The 27985-nt window shown below is 47.6% G+C and overlaps 1 protein-coding gene across 2 annotated transcripts; it reads right to left on the reverse strand.

Annotated features, from left to right (window-relative positions):
* Positions 1-287: 287 nt before the first annotated feature.
* On the reverse strand, positions 288-27956 carry LOC118236338 (C-terminal-binding protein 1-like). 2 transcript variants are annotated; one of them, XM_035434617.1, is made up of 11 exons: positions 27770-27956; positions 26175-26269; positions 25503-25661; positions 12700-12854; positions 10794-10938; positions 10281-10487; positions 9578-9792; positions 8877-9007; positions 7094-7221; positions 6682-6802; positions 288-4349 (listed from the first exon to the last, which is right to left on the reverse strand). In XM_035434617.1, the coding sequence occupies exons 3-11, from the start codon at positions 25558-25560 to the stop codon at positions 4160-4162; spliced, it is 1350 nt and encodes a 449-aa protein (XP_035290508.1). In that variant the 5' UTR covers positions 25561-25661; positions 26175-26269; positions 27770-27956; the 3' UTR covers positions 288-4159. The 2 variants fall into 2 exon arrangements, with proteins under 2 accessions (XP_035290508.1, XP_035290509.1); XM_035434618.1 differs by lacking the exons at positions 25503-25661; positions 26175-26269; positions 27770-27956 and adding an exon at positions 20262-21160.
* Positions 27957-27985: the final 29 nt, after the last annotated feature.

Below are 27985 nucleotides of genomic sequence, written 5' to 3' on the forward strand. Positions count from 1 at the left end.
ATCTCACTAGCTCAGAACCCCCAAACCAGGTGAAAGGTCACAGGGGGGTCAGTGCGAGCAAACATTAGGGGCAGGAGAAGATGAATGCATTGTTCGCCATCCTCTGGCCAATCCCCACAGCACAGAGAGGGGCGGACCCTCTGGGCCAATGGCAGGAGGCGTGTCCAATGATGGCGCTAGCGGTACACAGGTGAACCATAGCCAGGAACATGGATGCAGCCCGCATCACGAATCACTCCGGAAATAACCAAGACAAAACAGATAATAACAGACCAATGAAAACAGCGTTTCCTCATAAGATTTTATTAAAATACTTTATAGCGGAAGATACCATCACAAACAAGATTGATTCTAATAAAAAAAAAGTAAACGACAAAAACAATAAAACAGAACAAAAGAAAAAAAAAACAAACCTTTAAAGCGCCTAATTACACGGGAAACAGGTTTTCTTCTCCAAATGTTTGCAGTGTGGTGTTAAAAATGAAAATTAAAAAGGGGGGGGGGGGATGGGGTGTAGAGGGGAAAATCACGCCACATTTAAATGTTGAAAAAATACATTTCCGGATTTCCAACTTCACATAAATCAAGCCATAAATCTGAATCAATACTACCTGGTTCATCAGTCCCACTACTGTTAAGATGTCAGTGCCACATATATTATTAAACAAGGAAAAAATGAGAAACCCTAGTATGCACACACAAGAGACTACAGTGGAGAGAAGATACTAATCTACCAATACCCACCTAGAGGGGATTCAAACAATCTGCTGGACAGTCAACACAATGGTCTTTTAAAAAGTCTGGACATTTAAAAAAAAAAAAAAAAACGTCACTTTCACCTTCATTTACAAAGAGGAAGGTCTACTAAGAACTCATTTCTTTACAGAGAGGACCGGGGGAAATGTGAGTAGGAGATTGAAGGGATTGCATAGCCCATAAACTAACCGTCGGGATATTTTTTTTAATTGGCCGGACTGGGAATTTAGGGAACCAGAAAAAGCACGCGCAGGTTCACCCGTTCTCTTTTGCTAAGTGCAGCGGAACATGCGCAGACAGCGTCGGAGTCGGTATTAAACGCAGACCGATCCGCGCGCGGTTTCTGCACCGCTGCTGTCAGGCACGGACACGCGCGAGTCGCCCGCTACGCTGCTGAAACACAGGGCGATGACGCGCATGGCCCGAGACGCAATATTCCATCACCAGGCAGCACTCGCGAGTTGTGGCGAGTTGCCGTTTCCTGTTCCCCCCTCGGTCAGTTTGTATTTACATGTTCCGTTTCATAAGGTTCAAAGTCCTAAATAAAAATCAATGCAAACACAGATGCTACCGAAAGACAGTGAAATGATACAAAGAATAAAAAACAAGTTACAAACATGAGGGGCTGAAATGTCTTGTTACATGTTAAACACCAAAAAAAAAGCAAAAAAGAAAGAAATAAGACCTATATATTCATACACATAACTATTCACAAGACACCGCACCAATTTCATCATAATGCAATATTACAAAAGACCAGTAATACACCGATATACTGGTGTCTGAAATTGGGGGGGGGGGGGGGGGGGTTTCAGAAACGAGGCAAAATGTGACACGGACAGCTCAACAGGAAAAACAGTCCAGAAACAAAAAAATGCACACGTACAGTAAAGGACACAACTACACAGAATTTTGTGAAACCCCACACATTGACTACAAGTAGACTGAACAGGAGGTGGCAAACGAGGAGACAAAAATCAAACGTGGGGAAGATGGGTGGTCCACCGTTCTGTCAACACTCCCGATGTTTCTAAAGCATTTCCATATTCAATTACATACAAAAGCCTTAATTGGTACAACCTTATATCACACGCATAAAAATAGATAAAACAAGATCAAAAAGTACTTTGATCTCATTGCACCTAGCTGACCCAGACACGTTTTTTCTCATCGTTTATTTAAATGTGTGCTAATAGGACACGACCTCCTTCAACGCCGCCACCTTGGCAGAAAAAAGAACGCATCTTTAGTGTCCACTTTATAAAAGCTGATTGAAGTTTCACTTGCCGATTTATTTTACCAGAATCAGACACGGTGCCCTCAAGTAAAAAAAGAAACCGGAGACTGAGGTGGGAAAATTAATGCTACAGAAAAAAAGTTAGGGAACGAGGTGCTTTCCTCCCCCACTCACTCCCTCCCTCCCACCGGTAGGTGGCACTGTCCTCTATCCTCTAACATGCAAAATGCCACCTGCCCACAAAAACAAGCAATGGGACCACCCTGTTGATACAAAAGAGACCACAATCAGGACACTACCACAGAGAAACAGGGGAGAACATTTTTTTTGTCTTTTTTTGCTTTTGTTTTAAATCAGGTGAAATTTTAATGACAAAAAGATCAAATGACAAAAATAGAGAGGTGGGGAAAGGGAAAAAAAAAAATCATTAGTTTAAAGCCTGAGTCTCGATCACCGGTGAAATCACCCAAGGATGTTGTATTTAAAAAGAGTAAGCTGTAGTCTTTTTTTTTTTTCTTAAACAGGGATGGTTACCAGCACTATTGTCACCAGTTTGATCATCATCTTTCCTTGTAAAGAACTCTGAAGTATCTAAAAAACTGTACATAGAGGAAAAAAGTTCCGCGTACATTCAATATCTGTTAATGAGGTACTAGAAAGGAATTCCTTTGTTGCAGGACAGCATTCACAGTAGAGTCGTAGAGAGTTCCCAGAATCTGTTCCCCTTTGGTAAAAATGGAAAAACAAAAAATAAAAAGAAGATGATGGTGCACTTCAAGTCGGGGGGGTGGGGGGAGGGGGGTTCCCAGGATTGGACCACGTGCTGCTCAGACGGCTTAACCGGCGTCACCTGTGCAACTGGCTGCCCGAAGCGCTCGCTAGCTCCAGAACTCGCGTGCGTTGCCAGGGCGACGTCGCAGAGTTCCGCCGGGTCACAAGGTCGGACGTGGCTTTAAGGACATGTGGGGGGGGGGGGGGGGAGGGGGGAGGTGGCGAGGGAAAGAGAAAGAGAAGATGGAAAGAGAGGGAGAGAGCGAGTGTGTATCTGAAGAGAAGTAAACCCTAATCTTTGGAAGGTGGCTATGTTGACGGACGGTGCCGCGTGTCCCTGCTGTAGCCTCAGAGGCTGCTGTGTGAGCAGGCACCATAGAGACCTGCCTTGCTCTACCTGTCAGAGCTGTGCTGCCATTCGCAGGCTGAAAATAAATGAGGGGCGCCACCTGCTGGCCTCAACCACACATCCCATCCCATCCCTGGTGAAGCCACTCTTCTCCAGCACATGTCAGTTAGCTGCCAGTGCAGCGAAACGCGGTGGAGGAACAGACCTGGGACGGTGCCTGACTGAGCCGGAGTGGGGGTGTCAGAAGACGGGACCGTGTAGAACAGTCCCCGTTTGGCCTGTGGTGCTCCGCGAGGAAACAAATCGAGTGGGCGGGGCGTCCACTCAGTCAGACAGAGAGAGAGAGAAATGAGAGGGGTAGAAGTGTACACAGCTGCAGGAAGCTAACAGGTGGTGGTGCACAGGTTCACCTCACCATTCTTACACATCGTTAGAAATGATCTTTAATTCCAACTCCCTGGCAAGAAATTACAAAAGCTCTAAACTTATGTAGTGCCACGCATCCAATCGGATTATCATTTTATTTTTGTCTTTTTCTGCATCGGGTTTTGAATGGGGGGGGGGGGGGGGATATTCTGCCATGTGCCTAATCTTGCCCAGTCCTATCAGTAGTTCCAAATGCACTGCTGAGAAAACTACACTGAGTTCATAAAGAGACGAGTCTCACATCAGGTAGACAGAAAGGAACGCCTTGAGACAGATAGAAAGACGAAGGCGAAACTGGAAACAGCCGGATCCTTGAGAGGACGGTTATTGCTTACGACACGGAGAGAAAAAGAAAAGGGAATGAAAAAGGGAGTGTGACAGAGAGAGAGAGAGACAGAGAGTGAAAGAGAGGAACGATGGAAGGAGAGACATCTGACTGGTCCCTCCTGAGATGTGTCCTGTTTGGTTCTGTGGGACTGGAACAGAATTGGACGAGATCGGACCAGGACGCCAGAGTCAATCTGCTCGTGAAAAAGTTGGAGGGTGTTTCCGCGGGTGACGGAATGTGGAGGTGCTATTGGATGTTTGTTTTTTTTTTTTTAAGTGGGGAAGGGGGGGTGTTATTGGTCAGCTGGGATGTCCCGGTCTGTCTCCGCCTTCGAGGGTTGGCCCGGCGATGGGGTGTGAGGGGGGCGGGACACCGGGGCGATGCCGTGAGCCATCGGCAGGGACCCCGAAACGATCCCTTCCACTGCTGCCCCAGCTCCAGACAGCCCACCCGCTGTGACGCCAACAAGACCTGCAGAGAACCTGGAGAGGGAGGGAGGGAGGGAGAGGGAGAGAGAGATGGAGAGAGGGAAAGAAAAGAAAGAGAGGGAGAGAGAGAGAGAGAAAAAGACAGCGAGAGGGAGAGAAGAGAGGGAGAGAAAAGAGAGGTCATTGAGGGTTTAGGGGTGGAGTATTCCAATAAGGGGGTTGGAGAGTAGATGGCCAATGAGGGATTAAGGGACGAGTTGGGCAGTGTGGGGTGTAGAGGAGGAGTGGGGAGGTGAGGGTGTAGAGGAGGAGTTGGGCAGTGGGGTGTAGGGGGAGGAGTGGGGAAGTGAGGGTGTAGAGGAGGAGCTGGGCAGTGGGGTGTAGGGGGAGGAGTGGGGAGGTGAGGGTGTAGAGGAGGAGTTGGGCAGTGGGGTGTAGGGGGAGGAGTGGGGAGGTGAGGGTGTAGAGGAGGAGTTGGGCAGTGTGGGTTGTAGAGGAGGAGTGGGGAGGTGAGGGTGTAGAGGAGGAGTTGGGCAGTGGGGTGTAGGGGGAGGAGTGGGGAGGTGAGGGTGCAGAGGAGTTGGGCAGTGGGGTGTAGGGGGAGGAGTGGGGAGGTGAGGGTGTAGAGGAGGAGTTGGGCAGTGGGGTGTAGGGGGAGGAGTGGGGAGGTGAGGGTGAAGAGGAGTTGGGCAGTGGGGTGTAGGGGGAGGAGTGGGGAGGTGAGGGTGTAGAGGAGGAGTTGGGCAGTGGAGTGTAGGGGGAGGAGTGGGGAGGTGAGGGTGAAGAGGAGGAGTTGGGCAGTGGGGTGTAGGGGGAGGAGTGGGGAGGTGAGGGTGTAGAGGAGGAGTTGGGCAGTGGGGTGTAGGGGGAGGAGTGGGGAGGTGAGGGTGTAGAGGAGGAGTTGGGCAGTGGGGTGTAGGGGGAGGATTGGGGAGGTGAGGGTGAAGAGGAGTTGGGCAGTGGGGTGTAGGGGGAGGAGTGGGGAGGTGAGGGTGTAGAGGAGGAGTTGGGCAGTGGAGTGTAGGGGGAGGAGTGGGGAGGTGAGGGTGAAGAGGAGGAGTTGGGCAGTGGGGTGTAGGGGGAGGAGTGGGGAGGTGAGGGTGTAGAGGAGGAGTTGGGCAGTGGGGTGTAGGGGGAGGAGTGGGGAGGTGAGGGTGTAGAGGAGGAGTTGGGCAGTGGGGTGTAGGGGGAGGAGTGGGGAGGTGAGGGTGAAGAGGAGGAGTTGGGCAGTGGGGTGTAGGGGGAGGAGTGGGGAGGTGAGGGTGAAGAGGAGGAGTTGGGCAGTGGGGTGTAGGGGGAGGAGTGGGGAGGTGAGGGTGTAGAGGAGGAGTTGGGCAGTGGGGTGTAGGGGGAGGAGTGGGGAGGTGAGGGTGTAGAGGAGGAGTTGGGCAGTGGGGTGTAGGGGGAGGAGTGGGGAGGTGAGGGTGTAGAGGAGGAGTTGGGCAGTGGGGTGTAGGGGGAGGAGTGGGGAGGTGAGGGTGAAGAGGAGGAGTTGGGCAGTGGGGTGTAGGGGGAGGAGAGGGTGTAGATGAGGAGTTGGGCAGTGGGGTGTAGGGGGAGGAGTGGGGAGGTGAGGGTGTAGAGGAGGAGTTGGGCAGTGGGGTGTAGGGGGAGGATTGGGGAGGTGAGGGTGAAGAGGAGTTGGGCAGTGGGGTGTAGGGGGAGGAGTGGGGAGGTGAGGGTGTAGAGGAGGAGTTGGGCAGTGGGGTGTAGGGGGAGGAGTGGGGAGGTGAGGGTGAAGAGGAGGAGTTGGGCAGTGGGGTGTAGGGGGAGGAGTGGGGAGGTGAGGGTGTAGAGGAGGAGTTAGGCAGTGGGGTGTAGGGGGAGGAGTGGGGAGGTGAGGGTGTAGAGGAGGAGTTGGGCAGTGGGGTGTAGGGGGAGGAGTGGGGAGGTGAGGGTGTAGAGGAGGAGTTGGGCAGTGGGGTGTAGGGGGAGGAGTGGGGAGGTGAGGGTGTAGAGGAGGAGTTGGGCAGTGGGGTGTAGGGGGAGGAGTGGGGAGGTGAGGGTGAAGAGGAGGAGTTGGGCAGTGGGGTGTAGGGGGAGGAGAGGGCGTAGATGAGGAGTTGGGCAGTGGGGTGTAGGGGGAGGAGTGGGGAGGTGAGGGTGTAGAGGAGGAGTTGGGCAGTGGGGTGTAGGGGGAGGAGTGGGGAGGTGAAGGTGTAGAGGAGTTGGGCAGTGGGGTGTAGGGGGAGGAGTGGGGAGGTGAAGGTGTAGAGGAGTTGGGCAGTGGGGTGTAGGGGGAGGAGTGTGGAGGTGAGGGTGTAGAGGAGGAGTTGGGCAGTGGGGTGTAGGGGGAGGAGTGTGGAGGTGAGGGTGTAGAGGAGGAGTTGGGCAGTGTGGGTGCAGAGGAGGACCAGCACAGCTCAGATCTCCTCTCTGCTCTCACCTGTAAGCGGTAGCTCCGTTCAGCTCGCTGTGGACGGAGGACGGGTCCATGCCCGGCCACTGAGGCGTGGCCAGCAGGTACTCCTTGTTGACGCAGTTCTTCAGGCTGTCAGGGATGCGTCCTGAGGGGGCGTGTCCAGTAATGTCAATCATTTACACGTGCTGCTCCCTTCCCCTGTGGCCCTCCCCCTAGGCTATGGCAACATCTCTATGCCCCACCCTCTCAGTAAAGGTAATATGCCTATGCCCCTCCCCGTTGGGTAAGCTAACATATCTAAGCCCCTCCTCCCCCAATGCTAAGGTAATACCTCTATGCTGCTCCCCCTCGGTTAAGGTAACGTCTCTATGCCCCACCTCCTCGATTAAGGAGGCGGGGCACAGAGACGTTACTCTATGCTCCGCCCCCTGGGTACCTGTAATGGCTCGGCGGACCTCCCTGGCCGCCTCCTCTCGGGCCTCCACAGACGCCTGCTCGCTGTACCAGGCTGAGTGCGGCGTGCAGATGAGGTTAGGAGCGTCCTTCAGCACACCCTGGGAGAAGCTGAGGAACACACACACGCAGCGCACGCACGGACATACACACACACGCACACACAGACACAGACACGCACACACACAGACACAGACACACACAGTGAACAAAACAGTTTGTTTATAGGAAGTTGGTGTAAAAAGCGTGTGTGCATGTCTGTTTGCGTGTGTGTTTACAAGTGCTTTTTGTGTGTGTGTGTGTGTGTGCGCGCGCGCAGGTGTGTTTACACACACAGGCGAGTGCTTAAGGGAGCTGAGGTCACTGCTCTAATCTGTCCCTTCTCTTTTCTCTGGAAAAGGCTCCGACTCTCTCTGGACGCTGTGTGTAGATCTCAAACCCCTCCAGAGCTTAAATAACCTCATTTAAAGGCCATGCAATGCTAAATCATGAATGTATCTCCAGAACATCATTCTACCGTTGATATTTCCTCCCATAACAAGCGCGTCTCAGCCAGCTCATTTTAAATGCACGAGCAGGGCTGTTAAGACCAGCTCCACCGGGGCCCATCCAGGACCAGTAACACCCAATGTTTTATTCATACTCAACACAGCGGAATGCAAGCGTGTACGTCCTCAAACGCTCAACATTAAATATTCAGAGGGCCATGCTATCGCGGACACAAAACTCAGAAGAGATGTCTCCCGGCTAAAATCCACATCTGTAGAACAGAACCGACAAATGGAGATAATTTCTCCACCAAACAAGGGGAAAAGAAAACTGACTTTACAACTAATTTAATGAAAAATAAGGGGGGGGGGATCTATGTTCCAGGGTGGCTGGTCAGTACACACTAAAAATCAGAGAAGAGATGCCAACCTTATTGGACAATAAAGTGGAGTGGGAGGAGTCTAGATCAAGGCTTCCCAACCCTGTTCCCGGAGATCTACCATCCTGTAGTTATTCACTCAAACCCTAACAAACCATTCAACAGCTGGAGATCTCACTGAGCTGCTAATCAGTAGAGTCAGGTGTGCCAGATTAGGGCTGCATTAAAAACCTACAGGATGGTAGATCTCCAGGAGCAGGGCTGGACAGCCCTGGTCTAGACGTATAGTTTGCCATCACAGGGAAACTCCAGCCAAATATTATTTAATAACCTTAAAATAATGTACGTTTCGTATATAATGGCACACATGATAACTGTCACAAGATACAAGAAAATAATGTACAGAACACAGATAGTCAAATGACCCCCATTGTAAAGAATGGATTCAGAGGTGGTTACAGTTCAGAGGAAGTAAAATAAGTCTCCAAACCTTCAGTTATGTCTTAAATCTTGTGACTGTGACCTTAGAAATATAGAGAAACAACAGATATGTCACTGTTACATAGTGCTGTTCCAGTTCACTCATCCATGGACAGAATTCATAGTTACATTTCAGCCATTTTTGTCAAGAGAGTTAGCGGAACGCTACTGTGATGCTCTGACAGAAAGTAGTTCCGCCATTTTAACAGAATGTGGAAGTTCTTTGTGTGTGACTCGCACTGGCATTGGCGATTATCAGTATAATAGAAAAGCCACAGCAAAACTACGGCGGCAGACATCTTGGACTTGAGGAACACAAGTAAACATGTGAAGGGAGAGGAGATGAACAGAGGGAATGAAGGAGAGGAAGGAGAGAGGGAGTGAAACGGAGGAAGAGAGGGGGAAGGCGTGGGCTCACCTGAAGGGCTCCGCCTCGTGGACGTCCAGGGCGGCCCCCCGTATCCGGCCCTCCTTCAGGGCCTGTGCCAGGGCCTTCTCATCCACCAGCCCCCCCCGAGCCGTGTTCACCAGGAACGCCCCCTGACGCATCTGCACACAGCACAGTCATACGGTCACGCTTCAACAGCACAGTCATACGGTCACACGCTTCAACAGCACAGTCATACGGTCACACGCTTCAACAGCACAGTCATATGGTCACACGTGAACAGCACAGTCATACGGTCACACGTGAACAGCACAGTCATACAGTCACACGTGAACAGCACAGTCATGCGGTCACACGCTTCAACAGCACCGTCATACGGTCACACGCTTCAACAGCACAGTCATACGGTCACACGTGAACAGCACAGTCATACAGTCACACGTGAACAGCACAGTCATACGGTCACACGCTTCAACAGCACAGTCATACAGTCACACGCTTCAACAGCACAGTCATACGGTCACACGCTTCAACAGCACAGTCATACGGTCACACGCTTCAACAGCACAGTCATACGTTTCAATCAAGTACACACAGGCACACACACATGTATACTCACACACGCACAGAGACAGACTCACAGACAGACACACACATGCACGCACACGCACGCACACGCACGCACGCGCACACACACACAGACAGACACACACACACACACGCGCACACACCTGTTTGATGGTGAAGTCGTTGATGAGGTGGTGGTTGTGCTCGTTCAGGCTGCAGTGGAGGGAGACGCAGTCCGAGTGCATGAGCAGGTCCTGCAGGGTGGGCATGCGCTGCAGCCCCAGGGACCGCTCCACGCCGTCCGGCAGGTACGGGTCGTAGAAGATCACGCTGAAGCCGAACACCTTGGCCCGCAGCGCCACCGCCTGGCCCGTCCGGCCTGGGAGGGGGGGTCGTTTCCAAATCAATACCCTGCCACGCTCTTCCACACCCTGATAACAGCTAGTCACACTTATTCCTTCTCTCTGTGTCCAATATTAATGTGTTTGTCATGCTAATAATTCTGATTAAAACTGAAGAGAGAGAAACAGAGGTAAAAGGAGAGAGCAAGTGAAAGAGAGAAAGTGTGAGAGGTAGCCATAGAGAGCAAGTGAATGAGTGAGAGAGAGAGAGAGACAAATGCAGATAGAGAGAGAAAAGACTGTGAGAGACAGAGGTAGACAGAGAGAGCAAGCAAGAGAGAGAGAGAAAGGCGGTTCGAGAGATCAGAGAAAGAGAAAGAGAAAGACAGAGAAAGAGGCAGTCGGAGAAAGAGAAAGAGAAAGACAGAGAAAGAGGCAGTCAGAGAGAGAGAAAGAGAGCGACAGACGTGTTCGGCGTTGCGGCAAGCAGCAGGAGGGGGGCGCGTTTGGGGGCGTGGCCTCTCACCCAGGCCGATGATGCCGAGCGTCTCCCCGCGGATCCGGGCGGCGCCCCCGGCGACCTCGCGGATCTGCTCCACGCTGGAGGCGCGCGTGCCCTCGCGCAGCGCCTGGTGCATCCAGGTGACCCGGCGGTACAGGTTCAGGATGAGGCAGAGCGCCGTGTCCGCCGTCTCCTCCACAGAGGACGCCGGGACGTTGCACACCGCGATGCCTGCAGGGGGCGGGAGGGGGGTCAGGGCTCATCAGAGACATGACAGACAGAGAGGGGGGGAGAGAGAGAATCAGGGACAGAAAGAGATGGAAGAGGGGATCAGGGATGGAGGGAAAGAGAGGAGAAGGGAGAGAGGGGTGGGGGAATTGAATTGAAAAGGGGATTGATAGAGAGATGGGGAGAGGGAGAGGGGGAGCAACTGAATTGAAAATTGAGAGAGGGATAAGGACAGATGGAGAGAGGGAGGTGGGGGGAGGAATTTAATTGAAAATTGAAAGAGGGATGAGGAGAGATGGAGGCACTCGCCTAGTTCAGCTGCGGCCTTGATGTCCACGTTGTCGTACCCGCTGCCGATTCGCACGATGATGCGCAGCCCCTTGAACTTGTCCAGGTCGTCCCGCGAGAGCGTGATGGTGTGGTACATGAGCGCCCCCACCGCCTCGTTCAGCACCTGCGGGGGGGGGGGGGGGGGGGGGGGGCATGAGACTCGCCATCGCAACAGAACACGTGTACATCTCTGCGTTTACCAAGACTCTCACTCTCTGTAGGTGACAGAGCAGCAATCAAGAGAACCACAGTTATACAGAGAGGATGAGGCTAACAAACAACTGGCTAGGACAAGGAGCAGACAGCAGACATAGGGAATGGGCACATAGAGAAGGACAGAGTGAGACAGGGGAGGGGAGATGGACCAGAAAACAAACGCGGAACAGACCGTAACAACTGTTGGGATGATTGAAAACGGGGCACACAGGAAGCGGGAAACACAAGAAGCGGGGTACACAGGAAGCAGGGCACACAGGAAGCGGGGAAAACAGGAAGTGGGGAACACAGGAAGCGGGGAACACAGGAAGCGGGGAACACAGGAAGCGGGGAACACAGGAAGCGGGAAACACAGGAAGCGGGGAACACAGGAAGCGGGGAACACAGGAAGCGGGGCACACAGGAAGCGGGGCACACAGGAAGCGGGGCACACAGGAAGCGGGGAACACAGGAAGCGAGGCACACAGGAATGGAGACTGAGAAACCTCCAGTATAGAAAAACCAATGGGAAGATAATGAGGAAGAGAGATGGGAGTGGAGACGAATGGCGCTTCTCCACCACCGTGCCCTGCCGTGCCGGAACCTGTGCTCCCGCTTTGTTTTGCTTTCTCCACTGCCACCTGACCCGTGCTGGGCCGCAAGTACCCGTGCCGACTTTAGCTACTGCTCTGGGGTAGGTACCAAAGGTACTATCCGTGCTGCAATTCGATACTGCAGATCGTCGATTGGTCAATGGAAATCGTCACAATTACGTCATCTCATGTTCAGTTTGTTCACCGGCAGCAACCGCCATTTTTAAATACCACAGCAAGAGAGAGAAACGTTAACTAGCAAATTCTACAGTCAATATCTGGGACTAAATATCGAATAAATATACAACCTTATCATTGGTTTTACGTGTAGAGATGGTCATATATTGTCTTGGACAATCCGTTTATGAAATATACGCGCATTTGTGATGCCTGGGTACCTTCCAAAATAGCTGTGCGTAATACCACGTGTTGTTAACGGCGTTGTCGCCCTTTTTAGTACAGTCTGGCTTGATTGACAATTCATTTATTCAGTAGGTGAGAGTATAAGCTTTCTAACGATGTATAACATATCTAATTTTGCTTTGAGAATAGCATTTTATAGGTCAGCGTAACCGAAAATTTTCTTATCATCGCATTCACTCATTCACAGTAAAAGATGTAAGACGTAATGTAAGTATTACTGCTCAAATATTTCGGTTATATAACGTTATTTTTTAAACTGAGTGTCTTTAAATAGGTTAGTGGTATTATATAATGTGGATATTTCACACTGTAATGTAAGGGTTAGTTAGTAGTGTAATAGTTTTTGTGATGCATGCAACAGTGATGACGTGAGAGTTGGAACATTGCCAAAATGTGGTGGACGGTGAAAATTGTTTTCATATCGTCCCATCCCCATACAAGAAAACATACGAGAGTACAGAGTATAGAAATACACACAAGAGTTCATTATTACACGTTTAGGACGCTTTACCCTGTACCGTGCCGTGCTGGTCAATGGAGAAGTGCCAAAATAGAGACAGGAAGCAAGGGAGACAGATGGGGGGAAGGGAGGTAAGGAGGGAATATGGAGATGAGCAGTGAAAGGCAGGCGGTGGGCGCAAAGACAGATGGACGGACGGACAGACGGACGGTACCTTCTCGTGTATTTCCTGGGTGGACTGGGCGTCGCAGAACGCCACGGTCGCCACGTCCTTGAGGACGGGCATCTCCACGGTGCAGTCGCGCCCATCCAGCAGCGCCACCAGGGGGCGCGGGTGCAGCGGCCCGTTCAGAATGGGGGGGCGAATGCCTGGAGGAGGACGGGCGAGAGACGAGGACACGCAGTGTCACTGAGGCGAAGCACCGCTCTTACACAGCACCCCCCTAATACCTCGGCTGCAGCCATCTCCACTGCTAGCTGAAGCACTCAAACAATAAAGAGTGGTTTATACGGACGGCAAGATGTGGCACAAGCAGACACACCAGAAATACTTAATAGCGTCACCAATTGCAGATAGTTGAGTGCTAATAGCACCCCCTTGTGGAGAATCCTTAGTCTACAAACTGTGACTGAGTGAGTGTAAGAGTAAGTGTAAGAGTGAGTGAGTGAGTGTAAGTGTAAGAGTGAATGAGTGTACGAGTGAGTGAGTGAGTGTAACAGTAAGTGTAAATGTAAGAGTGAGTGAGTGTACGAGCAAGAGTGAGTGAGTGAGTGAAAGAGTAAGTGTAAGAGTGAGTGAGTGAGTGTACGAGCAAGAGTGAGTGAGTGAGTGAAAGAGTAAGTGTAAGAGTGAGTGAGTGAAAGCCAGATCCATGAGCTGCTTCCCATCTAAAAACAGTGAATTTGTGTAGCTATTTCACAAAGTCCAGGGACATATTACTATTTCTTAAACAAATCTTAAAGTACCCTTAGGCAAGTCGATTCAAGGGCTTCAACTGATGGCCTGTGCCAGTGTTTAAAAGCAGAACCCATAAGTTCTCACACACCTCGTCCCTCCAGTCTAAGGTTACAATTACATTACTGGCAATCGGCAGACGCTCGTACCCAGAGTGCCTTACAGTGAGAAGACAAGTGTGAATAAATGAGCCAAGACAAGCCGGCTTCCAGTGACCCGCCTCACCTCCCGGTCTGTTAGTCCGTTACCCCTCAGGCCACCTGGAGGCCTTTCTGCAGCACAATCACCCAAGGCAAAACAGCCCAGGCAAACAAGACTCATCCTTATCGAGGAAAGAATGGCACTGCCGCAGTGCGTTTCACAGCGTTTACACACCACCCACAGTACAAACTAGTCAACAGGCATTGCCCTTACTGGCCGCCAGCTGAGTGCTGGCGTCACATGATTAGCGATGGGCATTTGCGGACTCCAAGCAAATCCCGCTAAAGCGCTAGCCCTTGGCGCAGTGAGGCTGTGTAGTCTTCTTCGTATCATTATATTACATTACACGCACTTATCCAGTGCGACTTACACAACTTTTTGCATCCAACTTACATGGAATCCAGCTATACAGCTGGATAGATACTGAAGCAATGCAGGTTAAGTACCTTACTCAAGGGTACAACGACAGTGTCCAACTGGGGAATTGAACCAGCGACCTTTAGGTTACAAGACCAAACCCTTACCCATTATACTACACTGCTGCCCAATATCAGTGCTTACAGAGGCTGGGAGTCCCATGGGAGGACATGATTATGTCTTAGCTTTGTTGGGTTTGCAGTTTTGCGTACATGTTGTGCGTGAACAAAACTCATGTCATTCCTAAAGACAGGGATAAGCTCTCATGTCAGGGCCCCGGTAAGGGGGGGGGGGGGGTCCTGTACGTAATGTCAGGCCCTTCGGGGGAATTTAATCCAGGACAGGAGACCGGTGCACTAAAGGTTACTATGGCGCAAACTTGTGTCGTGTTTCAGTGATCTTCCCACCAGTCCAGTGAGACTGCAATAAATTTTTACTTTTACAACCCTCACGCGTTTGTTGTGTAGCGAGTTCCTACATCATCCTGACTTTGACTCCACAGAATGAAGTTACGGTTTCTAACGTGTGGCCCAGGGAGAAAATCATGACAGATCCCTGATCGAAGCAGCTATGGACCGTGTAGTCTTCGGAAACGTTAGCTGCACAGCCCAACATGGGGACAGGACAGCGATTGGACGTGCTTGGGAGAAAAGGGCGCTCATGTTTGTGCACTCCCAAATTGTTGGACGATTTTGAGGCAACGGGAGGGACAGAACAAACGCGAACAGGCATTCAAAACTCAGAGGGAAAGGCAAAACGGGCATAAAATTTTTTTTGTTTTGTTGCAACATTACAATCACATTTGCTTCATTATGGTGCCTCTAAAACCACATATTCAAAATAAAAAGAATCCACAAAAAGGATTCAGGCTACACCTCACTTGATAAGATGAGGTGGACAAACGCCATCAGATTTATATCTGAAGAACAGATAGCAGGCCGTACCAACTCCAAACTCAGGTCGATGGCAGGCGAGAGTGCCATCGAATGAAACGTCATCCTCCAAGCTGCTTCGTATCCGAACGCTATGCATTCAGAAGCACGACTGCGCCATGCAAAAGAACCGCCCTCACTGTACTTCTACACCTGAACAAAGACTTTCACACCCTCCTCTAAACGGAGTCTGCTAAGCCAACTCCACATAACACACATGCTTTCAGTACATTCCTTTTAAAATCAGATTACAAAACTACTCCTGCAGTGGAGTTTCTTTTTGATACATCTGATAAACCCATCATAAAAAAGCTGTTTTATGCAACCTTTGACAGGACAGAATTTGGGTAACCTAATTAGACTAGCTCTCTTGGTCCAAGGTGCAACAACAATGCCACATTCTGAGAGATGCAATAAACTTTGAAAAAATATTTATTCTTTTTGCTGAAATTTTCACACCTTCCATTTTGGGTGAAATTACTGATTAACTCGGATGGAAATCACATTTTCTGGTTTGCATAATAATTTTACAAATTATCATCAAATTATCCTGCATCGATTTTTTGCAGGATTTTCTGATAAATATACTTGTTTCTGTCAGAAGTATAAAATTATAACTGATTTTATCAGTCACAAAATGTTAATCATACATCATGCACATTTTCAAATTGGCTTGTATTTTCTGTAAATCACAGTTGAAGCATTCTGATATTCCTAATGTATTCTCTCATGGTATATTGTTTGTCTCATCTCTAGATTTGGCAATCTTACAATCATATTTATGGCATCTTCATTTTTCGTCAAGTCCTTTGCACAATGTAGAGCATTGTTTGCCCTCTCATAAACGCATAACTAAAATTCCTCAAGCCTGACAATTTATCCTGGCATTCAGCACAGGGCTCACCCAGCAAAGTGTGAAGTAGGCCTATTTGCAGATTCAACTTTAGCATGTGAGAAAATTAACAGCATCACTCATTATTTAAGATAATACTGCATTGTAGCAGCAAGCAAAAACACCAGATGGTACCACTTCTCTACCCTCCGAGAAGGAAAACGGCTATGCTAACTTGCTAGCTGCTAATGCACTGACAGCTAGCTGAAACTGCCGGATTCCATGTCTCTCAACTTGAAGTTTCTGCTGCCATGGAAACCAGCATTCCATCAAGGTGATGCGCAAAAGCTGCAAGCTTTCAGGCTGAGGGAGAGACTGCAATCGTTCTGTTCGCCAGAATCGGTGTTAAACAGTTAATTAATTTTTGCTTTAAGTTGTTGCTTCGGCAGGATAAACAGAATTGCATTTCATCGATCATGATTTAATGTTTTGGGTTAATTGAGACACACCCTCTACTTCCATCACTGGAATGCAACAACAGTTTAAAAAATCCCAGACATGTGACAGAAAGCAATATCTACCCTCATACTGAACAACATCCCGTTTGTGCAAGGACAGATTTAAAATCTAGACAACACACAGCAAAAAGGGTTGCAGAAAAAATTAGGGAAAAAAATTAAATTTAGCAGATGTAGACTGTACGGAAATTGGTACTACAGAGACCTTTTGACTTTAGTATTTGCTTTCATGGATCGACTATACTCCTAACTATTAATTTCAGTGAGGTCTCGAAAATAAATGGGAGTGAACTGGGAACCGGCCAACCAGGAGGAACAACGATGGCGCTAACGGTCAGCAGGAATAGCTGATGTTGCTAGTATTTACGCTATGTACATATAATGGCCTAAGCGCCACAAATTTACAAGTTATACCAAAATGAAATTTCCCTTTAAGCAACAGAACTGCTTTTAAAGAGAATAGAGACTGACATCATCAGCCCTTCCACCCAAATCACTGGTCCATGAGCCCAAAAAGCAGAGTAGGCAGAGTGTGCTGGGGGGGTGGGGTTTGGTGGGGGGGGGGGGGGGTGTTTTCAGTCACCATGACCCACATTCCCTCCATCTGGAAGCAAAGACCCCTGCCCTCTGACAACAATACACAGTCTGGACCCCCATCTAGTATAAAGCACATATCAACGGGCGTGGACTCTTCTTCTTTTCTTTTTAATGGGCCATTCAAATTTTTTTTTGCCCCCAGAAAAAAATTAAAATAAATAAAAATTGATAGCACACACTCTGCATTCCACCCTTTCATTAGACAGCCTAATACGAATGCCCAAATAAATGCATGCTGACACCAGGCCAGGATTTAGGTCAAAAAGAATAGAATAGAAAGCAGAGGGTACCAAACAGAGTCACTCCCAGAACTATATATAGACACCAATGGTGGGAAAGACAAAAGACTGATGCACAGAATTAATCAGGGCTAAAGGTCATCCAATAAGAGCGCGCGAGTGGGCGAGTGTGTGTACAAGCGAGAACGCTACCATATTCATTAATGAGCCATTAAGCCAGTGAATGTTAGCGCTTCTGGTAAGCGTCCGTACCCCGCTAACAAACGGCGGGGCAATAAACCCACTTTCCCCGCTGGGGTCTAGACCGCTTAACCTTTCAATCGAACAATAACCGCTTGAGCCACGCAAATCGCTTCAGAAACACCGTTCACATCACCTCTCTACATGGTTCTTTTCCTCCCTCTACTGACCACACACATTCCACACACAGACACAGACACACACACACACACACACGCGCGCGCGCGCCAAAACCGCTCCATACCGCTCAAAAATTAGTCCCACGGTATACGTATGTCAGAGAGAGAAAGAGAGAGAGAGCGGGCGAGACTGTGCTCGTGTGCACATGTTCTGCGAACAGATCGTTCTGTCGCCGTGACATCGGTGCAGGCCTCCCTCGTCGATACAGAGTGTAAAAAAACGGGATGGCGAAGTGCCAGGAGCCAACCTGCTCGTCAAACAAACCCTAGCTCCGCCCACATCCCTCTCCACACAACTCCATCTGCACAGGGAAATTCATCAGCGACACAAGCACTAAACTAAATCTACACAGTCTGCTTACACTACACTAAATCACACCGTCTCCTTACACTAAAATAAATCTACACACCAACTCCTTACACTAAACTAAATCTACACACCGCCTCCTTACACTAAACTAAATCTACACACAGTCTCCTTACACTACACTAAATCTACACACAGTCTCCTTACACTACACTAAATCTACACACCGTCTCCTTACACTAAACTAAATCTACAGTCTCCTTACGCTAAACTAAATCTACACACCGTCTCCTTACACTACACTAAATCTACACACCGTCTCAATACACTAAACTAAATCTACACACTGTCTACACACACTAAACTAAATCTACACACTGTCTACACACACTAAACTAAATCTACACATCGTCTCCATACAATAAACTGAATCTATACACCATCTCCACATGCAGGACTTCACACAAACATACTCTTTCTCTCTCACACACACACTTTCTCCACACTCAATGCACTGAATCTACATATCAGAACCATAAACAGTACACAAAGCCGACCCAATCTCCACAATCAGCACACTCAGTACCCATATTGAAATGTGCATTTCAGCTACACACCATCACCCTGTGCAGGCCCAGTAAAAGAGCGACGCACACCAAAATAAACAGTACACGCCATCTGCGCACAGAAGAAACCTGACTGAAACACTCATGCAAAATAACACACCATTGTCACAACAAAACAAAATCTACAGAACATCTCTTTACAGCCATCTCCGTACTCAGAGCTAGGAGAGGACATACGGACAGATTTCCAGGAAGCATGGTATCTACAAAGGATATGACTATATGTGAGATTTCCACAGAGAGAGCAATGAACAGTTCTAGGGCACTAAATATCACACAACATTTGGATTTGCAGACTAAAACAACACTACTATCTTCACACTGAGGACAATAAAATAAAATAAAAATAACAAAACGACACAAAGAGGGGAAAAAATCAAGACTGAATGACTAAAGACTAACAAAGCTAAGGAGTGGACTATATAACATCACGACAAGAGCACAGATCTACACACTCGCTGCACACAGAGGTCACAGAACTGTGTGTAAACAGTGTGTTTTGGCCAAGAGCGTGTGGCAACAGCGTTTCCTCACTCCCCACGCAGGTGTTTCTGGGGGGGGGGGGGGGGGGGGGGCGGTGTCACTGGCGGAGTGAAACACAGGCACAACGAGCGAGATCGCTTTCCCCTCCTCACCACGGCAACAACAGAAAGGCAGGTCGACTACAAATGCACGCGGAAAAACAGCGCATATTTAGGATTCTTTCCGCCCGAAGACGCCTCCTGCTCCGTCCTCCGATACATCTGTGGTGTCGCGCGATGCGGAATTCCGTCGTGCAAGGGCGCTGGACATCGCAATGCCCAAAGGACTTTGACGTGAACCGCAAATTCAGCTCCTTCCGAACAGACGACCTTCCGTGAAGCAATAAATAAAATCTTTAATGGATTCAAAAGCGGCAAATAAGGCCAGAGAGCTCCATCAGGCCCGTTAAGAAATCGGGAACAATGCGAGCTGCAACGCCTGACATTCCCTCCGTGGAAAATAAGGAAGGAAGTACTATCTAAAAACTCAATGGCACAAAAGCACTGCGCTAACAAAAAAACGGTCTTTCCCTTGCACTCTCTCTCCTCGGAGAGAAGGCAGCAGGAGAACAAAAAAAACACGCGGTTTGAAAATAACAGAATAATGACGGTGTTGGGAGAGGATAGAGGGGACGGTGGCGGTTAATGTGCATATTAGCTCTCGGATGCCTGCGAGCCCATATGCACGCGTGTTTGTGCGCAAGGCCTACCGAATCCACAAGCATGCAGGGTGCACACAATACCATTCATTCAATACTCATTCATTCTCCGTGCCTCCTGCGCTGGGGGGTGGGGGGGGATAATGCGGCAGTACCCCTCCCTATCCCTTTCCCCCCTCTATCTCTCGCTCCCTCTCTCTCTCCCACCCCCCCTCCCTCTCTCTCTCTCTCTCTCACACACACACTCCCTCTCTCTCCCTCTCTCTCTCACAAACACACACAAATGAACACACACACACAAGCGCAGACAATGCCTAGAACAGCTTGCTTCAAGGACAAGCACACTTGGGGGAAAAAAAAGATAAATAAATAAATGAAAGCAGCATTCCCACCCGAAAGGCCAGCTCTACCACGCTCACTCCCAGTCCTCTTTTCCCTCCATCTTTACGGTCACCTTGTAAAACACACACACACACGCCTCTCACTCGCTTGTACTCTCTCTCTCACACACACACACACACACACAAACACAAAGCCAACATAGTATCCTAACCTTGCATACTGCTCCTGCCTGCCCGTCTTCCTCTGTTCTCCTCTTGACTTCGTTACTGTCAGACTGCCTCCTGCTTGTCATAATCTCAGCCACCCCCACCCCCCTCTCCCAATCAGAGGCAACCTCTATTCAGCACCAGCCAACCAAAAATAATCTCATTTGCATAAAGGGGTGGGCCAGCCTTAGAGAGCTGGAGGCAGTGTTCCTGTTTTTTTTTTTTTTTTTTTTTTTTGAAAGCAATTTTTTTTTCCCCCAAAGCAAAATGCTTTGCTCCGGTAAATCTGCAGAATGCATCCGTTTTACACTTTTGATATTTTAAGTTCGAAAATAAGGTAGAAAATGGTGGCTCACAGCCATAAACCTCAAGTACAACCTGCCTGCATTCACGAAGAACCTTCTTCACCACCAGTGAAAGTGATGATTCAGAGAAACCAAATTAGATCCCACTTGACTTGTATTATCCTGCATCAACCAGCTTACACACAAGGAATACAATATATTGCAATACTTGCAACAGACCATTCAACTAATCTTGGCTTACATATTTGCAATCAGCCTAGAGTGAATCTACCACTGCGTTAAGTCTGGTCTGTAACATATCTGCTTGTAGATTTCTTCTGCTTCTACTGTAAATCCCGGTGAGCCCTGGTGTATTAAACACTTCTATTGTTACAGATGAACCCTTCTTGCTCTGCTGACAGAAATGAACATGAAAGGACCTGTTATTAAACATTATCAAACGAGGCAATGGGTCCGTCACTGATGCCCTTTGCCATGGCTGAAACTAAAATATAGTCTGCTCCATGAAAGCAGAGTCGCTGTATGCTTTGGCGGTCCAGGCGCTCAATCTCTGATAGTGCATGACAAGAGAAGCCAATGCTTGGAGGACAAAGCTCGCTTGATCCCCAACCTTAAGTTGGCTGGGTGCATTTCTCTTGTACGGCATGTAAAAAACAACAAATCTTGCCTGTTTAATTAGGCTTTTATGAATGAATGAATTAATGATATGATATGCACATAATACACAATCCAGTTATCAGAATTAATTCATTTCAGCAGCACACAGACATGAGCAATCGATTCATGATCAATCCACCATGCCAAGTTCTCAAAATTCTGAGTCAATATCAAATAAACCATGGAAGCTCAGAGTCCTGCTGACTGCATGAGCTGCAAACTGCTCTACCCTTCTGCAAACTCTCAGTGACACCTCCCCCCTCTCTGCTTACCGGTTTCCAAGCCTCAAAACAGCACCCTGCCCCAGCGGCCAAACCCACCACACCCCCATCAACAGCGAACAGAGTGGAAGTGAGATAAGAGGGCCCCGCCCGTAACTCAAGGGTAGCAGGAGGATCAATACCCGTCTGCCACACCCACACCTAGGCACGCACACACAAACAAACGCACACATGCAGGGGCGCGCGCACACATGCGCACAAGGAGAAGCACACGCACATGCGTACGTACACACGCACACACACACTCATACACATACAAACATGCGTACACCCTCGCTCGCTCGCTCGCTCACTCCCTCACTCCCTCACTCACTCACACGTGCGCGCGCGCACACACACACACACACACACACACACTTCTTTGCTCACAAACTTCAATAAACAATGCACCAGATGCACAAGGACAGACAAAGCAGCCAGAACAATGGTAACCCGGACGGAAAGTTGACTGAGACGGACAGAAATATGACCGTGTGTGGAAGCTGCTTCAGTACTCACAGGAACTCTGACCCACTTCTGCTGCAAAGATGCTGAGCTGGAGGCTGAGCTTAAATACCTCACAGTCCAACAGAATTTTAAATAAGGGCCTTCACACACCGGTGAATTTACAGTGTCAAATAATGATACCTGTCTCATGTAATAAATGATTTCTCCCTAGACTGAGGGGGGGGGGGGGGTACAACATTGACCAGCACTTTCCCTGAACCCCTTCAATGCTCTACAGAAGTTTACCTTCAATCCCATAAAATAAATACTCATTTCATTGGCCATGTTCAGTGGCCATCGCTAACAGCAATCATCCTTTAAAGGGGGGGAGGGGGGGGTTTCCTTACAACCTGGCGCTCATGCCGTTTTTTGGTCTGGACCTGCGTTCACCAGGAGATTGTAGAACGCCCATTACTGTAGCAGCTCAGAACAGCAGCTCTTCAGCTTTCTCTGGCGCGGCTGCAATGCAAACGCTCGGCACGCGTTAAACATTAACCTCCAGTAACGACCATGCTGCGTGCGTGAGCGGTAAGCAAGAGTGACTTCACCCTGGTCTGGGAGTGTTGAGTGTAAACAGCACCCTGTCACAGAGAAAGGACCTGTGTTTAATTCTGCCCGTTTTAAAAGAAGGTATAAAGGAACTTCCCAACATATGGCAACCAGACACAGAAGACGATATTATCCATCCATCCATTATCTATACCCGCTTATCCTGAGCAGGGTCGTGGTGGGTGCTGGAGCCTGCATTCATTGGACAAGAGGCAGGAATACACCCTGGACAGGCTGCCAATCTATCGCAGGGCACACACACCATTCACTCACACACTCACACCTATGGGCAATTTAGCGTCTCCAATCGGCCTACCTGCATGTCTTTGGACTGTGAGAGGAAACCGAAGTACCCAGAGGAAACCCACGCGGACACGGGGAGAACATCCACACAGAAAGGCCCCGAGCCGAGATTTGAACCTTCTTCCTGTGAGGCAACAGTGCTACCCACAGCACCACCGAGCCGCCACTGGACGATATTAATATTAGCTTATTTATTTATTTATTACTTAAACACTGATCTCATTGCAGTGCCATGTATTGAGTTTATACATTCAATCTTTACGAACGTGAGGATACAGATACCGGTCTCGTATCTGCAAAGTTTACAGATATTAGGTCTCATTCACTTTTCTTACATTAGTCTGTCATTAAAAAAAAAAAAAAAAAAAAAAGATTCTTACTTTTGTTCTTAAAAATGTTCCCATGAAAAAACAATATGAGATTCATTACATATGTGCAGACCTTTGTTTTTGTGCATATCCCAGGTGTATGAGATGAATGTGCATATCCCAGGAGTATGAGATGAATGCCAGCTGTTTGTAAATTTTATGTGCAATCCTGTTCATGTGATTTGCATAAGAAAACAGCCATGAACAAATAGAGATTAGAAAAAAATGAATGCCGAAATGTTCTTGGAAATGCTCTTACATGCAGTTTACAATCAAATGTGATCGTACACATTTTGTGAATGAGTCCCATTGATTTTCATTCATTTTCTTGTAAGCATCAGCATGCATGTATCCATGCCCACTAAGGAGATATCAATGAAAGTTCAAAATTAAGCCAGAGGACATTCAACTTAAATGACCCACGGAAACAATATCATTTTCACAACTTTACTAGCAGGTGAAAAACAGAAAGCATCCAACTCTATCCTAGTGATGCAAAACCCATTAAAAACACCTCAACCACTAACATAAAATTAAGGCAGGATAACTGAGTTATAGTCCTACAAATTCCTGTTGAACAACAGCTCAGTGCATTAATCATACCCTAGGCGAACAAGATCCAGCATAGCTAAACACCTCATTATAACAAACAAAAACGATGGAAGCATAGTTGACCACCTTGCTATAACAAAAAAAAAACAATGGGGCTACTGGCAAGGTATGCAAGACAGGTGGTGGTTTCCACAACGGGAACAATAGCTAACCTTCCAGCCAACGGTAATTTTACAATTCGAGCAAGCTATGCATACCCAATTTCACTTGTCAGTTTTGTGGAGATTCGTGCACCAATCAGAATGGCCACACATGAAAATGGCAGCCTGTAAAAGCTTCATTCCAAGTAGAGGTCATTGCTGCATGACTGCACATAGTCAAACACCAAGAGGCTACATACAAGATCATTAATGGATAGCTAGGACTTCTGATAAGCCAGCGCTTTTTCCAGAATAGGCTAATTTAATCTAGCACAGTTCGTTCTTTGTGTCATTTTTGCGAAAAGGCAAAACACACTAAAAACACAATATTGTTTAAATTTTTAAAAATAATTTTTTAAAAACACTGCTACAAGGGGCCTCCCTCTCCTCCCTCCCTCACTGAAGGAGTTACCCTCTCCTGGCGGCCATGTTGCTTTCAGCTGTCAATCATTGAGGGACAGACGAGAGAGCAAGATCAGTTTGGCAGGCATCCCTGGTCTGAAATTACTCACCTGGGTTTGGGGGAGCTTATACTGGTGAAACCCTACACTGGTGCATGAGCACAAGGTTCAAACAGTGCACCAGGGCGGCAGCAGACCACCACCACAGACCATCCTGTGGTGCACCAACCAATGAACACAATCCAAAAAAAACATAACAGCACCTTATAATATATTTAATTGACTGCAAGCTCAAATGTCCAATCAAGCGAGTTTTCAGTTCATTGCATTCAGAGCCAATAATCCAGCTTGCAGCGAGTACAATACAGACAGTTACAAACAATAACGAACGGAAGTGACTACAGTCCTGACATTTTGGTGTTTTAATTGCCAGCGTCAGACATCTTGGGGCTGATTCAAAACAAAACCAGCACACCCACATAATACCACACTGCCTACATTGGCAAGTCCCAACGTCTGTCAAAAATGGATTTGCATACAGCAATATGCATTTGCTTCAAAGCTTGCATCACCCATCACTAACACAACTGCAATGTTCTACTCCAAAATCAAACGCACCCTCACTTCCACAGGCAAGAGCCTCAGGTACATGTTGGTCTTAAATTTACAGGTAAAACATGCCATTATATTTAGCCATACTCATAACCATAACTATTAGGTCCAAATACAGCTGCATATACCCTTGTATGCAATTGAAAGATTGATCAAGGCGGAAGATGAACTGCATCTGGTGTACAGATTTCCATGTGATATTAAATTTCCCAAATAAATGAATCTCAAGGAAAAATATAATACAGAACTTTACCATGCAACAAAATGTACTGACTGATCCATAGACATACAGCTATTTGGTATCTGTGTGGGAGATCCTTTGAAGAACATGCAAAGTGTGTGTGTGTTAGGGGTTAGCAGAACGTCACAATGTTGGTCTGTGTAGTTTTGGTACAATCCAAGTGAGAGCCAATTCTTTGGGCAGCAGTAGATAAGTTAATCCCAATAAGTTCTCCCCATCCGTGAGCACCGTGTTTGAATTTTGGTGTGACAGTAACAAGGTTCCACAGGCCTAGTTCTGTGAGCTACTGACCTTCACAGATGCGGTCCAATCGCTGTCTCTTGACTTTGTGCTTATCCATCAGGGCCATTGGCTGCCAATCCTCACCCAGGTCAACCCAATGCAGTCTTGGATAGGCAATCCACAAGACAAGACTTCACACCGTACAAAAAGGACGTAATCGCAGAACACCTAGCGGGGGGGGGGGGGGGGGGTGGGTGGGTTAAGGAGGGAGAGAGAGAGCACCATAAACACACTGAGGTCACAGCAGGTTGCAAAAAAAATAGTGTATCATCAGGAAATTGGGAAATTTAGATTTTGAATTATAAACAGAATAAAGATGAAATGGGGGCAGTTTGGTTTTGTGATACTTTCTTCACAAAACAAGCTCATTCTTCAACCAAGATTACCAAAATGAAATCATACCTTTTGTTGCGGCTGGTCAGCAAGCTAGTTCTACTGTAATACTAGCACTGTGACCAACTTGCTCTACCACTAGTAAGCTACACTTCCTGGTCATGCACAACTGGATTCTCCTTAAAATATTCAGCAGTTACCAACAACCAAATCTGGAGAACTGGCAGCTGCAACTGCCTCACCTGTTTTTCACCTTTATACGAACAGACCAAGAGAGGAGAGGATAGCTTGGAAATACATTTTCACTTTGTGAAAAGCCACAAGTTACACCACCCCCAAAAGACTCACCTTCAGTGTCTGTTTATCACGGTATTTCAGTCCCTGTGTATCACTGTCTGTCCGTCAGAATTAGTCTCTTCCCATAATGCATCTGCTCGAGTTCTCTGTTGAGGAAAAATAAAAATGAAAAGACAAGTACTGAATCATTTAGAAAAAAAAGACAAACAAGCATGACACCAGTGAAACATTTGCTGTACCATGTCAACACAGAGGCTATAAACTGACATAGGGCACCAACCACAGAGGCACTGCGAACAGGTTGCATTTACAGCAACAACGCCTAAAATTAAATTAAAACAAGCTATAGCTGGGAACTGCGCAAATTAGGAACACAAGATTTGATTCCTTGAAGTTACGGTCAATCTCTGATTGCTGAAAACATACATTTTAAAACTGTTCTGCCAAAAATTACCCGTTCTAACGTAATTCCAGTTTGGCCTGTTGCAATTTGAATGTAACAGTGGACATTAATTCAATGACATTAATTATGTATAGGATGTATTGCCATTTCTGGCAATACTGTGGCTTTGCATAAGGTGTTGAAAATCATCACCCAAAAAAAAAAAACTTTTTATTATTAATGCAATGAATGACAATTAACGAGGGAGAGGGAGCTGCTAGCCCACCTGAGATCTCGCTTTTATTAAAATTCACTTCACTAAAGATTGCAGAATGGCTTCTCTATCTTGCTACATACTTAAGTTATACTGCAAATCTCAAAGGGAACTCCAGGGTGCAATGTGCCAAATCCAGCTGTTACAGAACTTTATTACATCTATTGCAATTCGAGTATTAATGTCACTCCAGCTAAGTAAGGAAACGTAAGCAATACAATAAACTGGCAGGCGCACACTACTCTCCCAAAACATGCAGTTCAAACCGCACAAAAACTTAAAATACAGTGGTTTCGAGGCAACTGTAACTAGCCAACTACCGATAACGTTACACCACTCATGTTAACACGATTAGCTAACGTTAGCCAACTTGGCTCTTCGTTAAAGATACTGAGGCTTCTTGCTAAATACGTACTTCTATAGCTCGGTTTTTATGATTTTTGAGGACACAACAGACAACTTATCAAGGGACCTCGTTTTGAAACTAGCTAATATGACGTCAACACTAGCCAACCAAAGCTAACGTTAGCTTGCTACCAAGTTAGCACTTCGAGTAGTTTCAACGTTTTAGATGTGAAATTGGCTAAAACGTTACTAGCTAGCTTAAACAATATTAGCAACACTGTTACGCAGATAACGATCAAGAACTTTTTTTGATAGTAGCTAGCCAGTTGGCTAAGATCACAAGGCAACACACGGGGTGAAATAATACGAAAGAATTTTGCTAGTCTAGCCAATGTTACATATAAACGAAGTGTGAAATAAGTTATCACAGCTAGCCATGCCATTAGCTAGTTGGTTAGCCAGCTTGTTAGCTAAGCTAGCTAACAAGTAGCTAGCACCAGTGGCGCAAAAGAAAAGTAGAAATCACTTTCTAAAAAAAACTAATTTGTAGGCAAAATCGGTCCATAATCTCTTTCTCGTTTCGCGAATACGGCTTGAACTCCTTGCTTTAAATGCAGCGTGTTGGTTTTTTTTTTATTTAATTACCCAGTCAAATCTCTCCCGTCTTTTGCAGAATCAATATGAGTGGGCTTGCAACCCTGTCCCCTTCTTCAGATCGCCATGAAAACTGCAAAAGAGGAGGTCAGGCCACACTGCAGACGACTAGTGCAGGTCAGGGAGAAGAGCAACTCAGAACACCGCCCATGCCGAAGATGGAGGGGCGCCTTCATGTCACACATGGAGGTATTGCATCCTGATTTT

The sequence above is a fragment of the Anguilla anguilla genome, chromosome 9 (genome assembly GCF_013347855.1).
Source record: "Anguilla anguilla isolate fAngAng1 chromosome 9, fAngAng1.pri, whole genome shotgun sequence".
NCBI classification, from domain to species: Eukaryota; Metazoa; Chordata; class Actinopteri; order Anguilliformes; family Anguillidae; genus Anguilla; species Anguilla anguilla.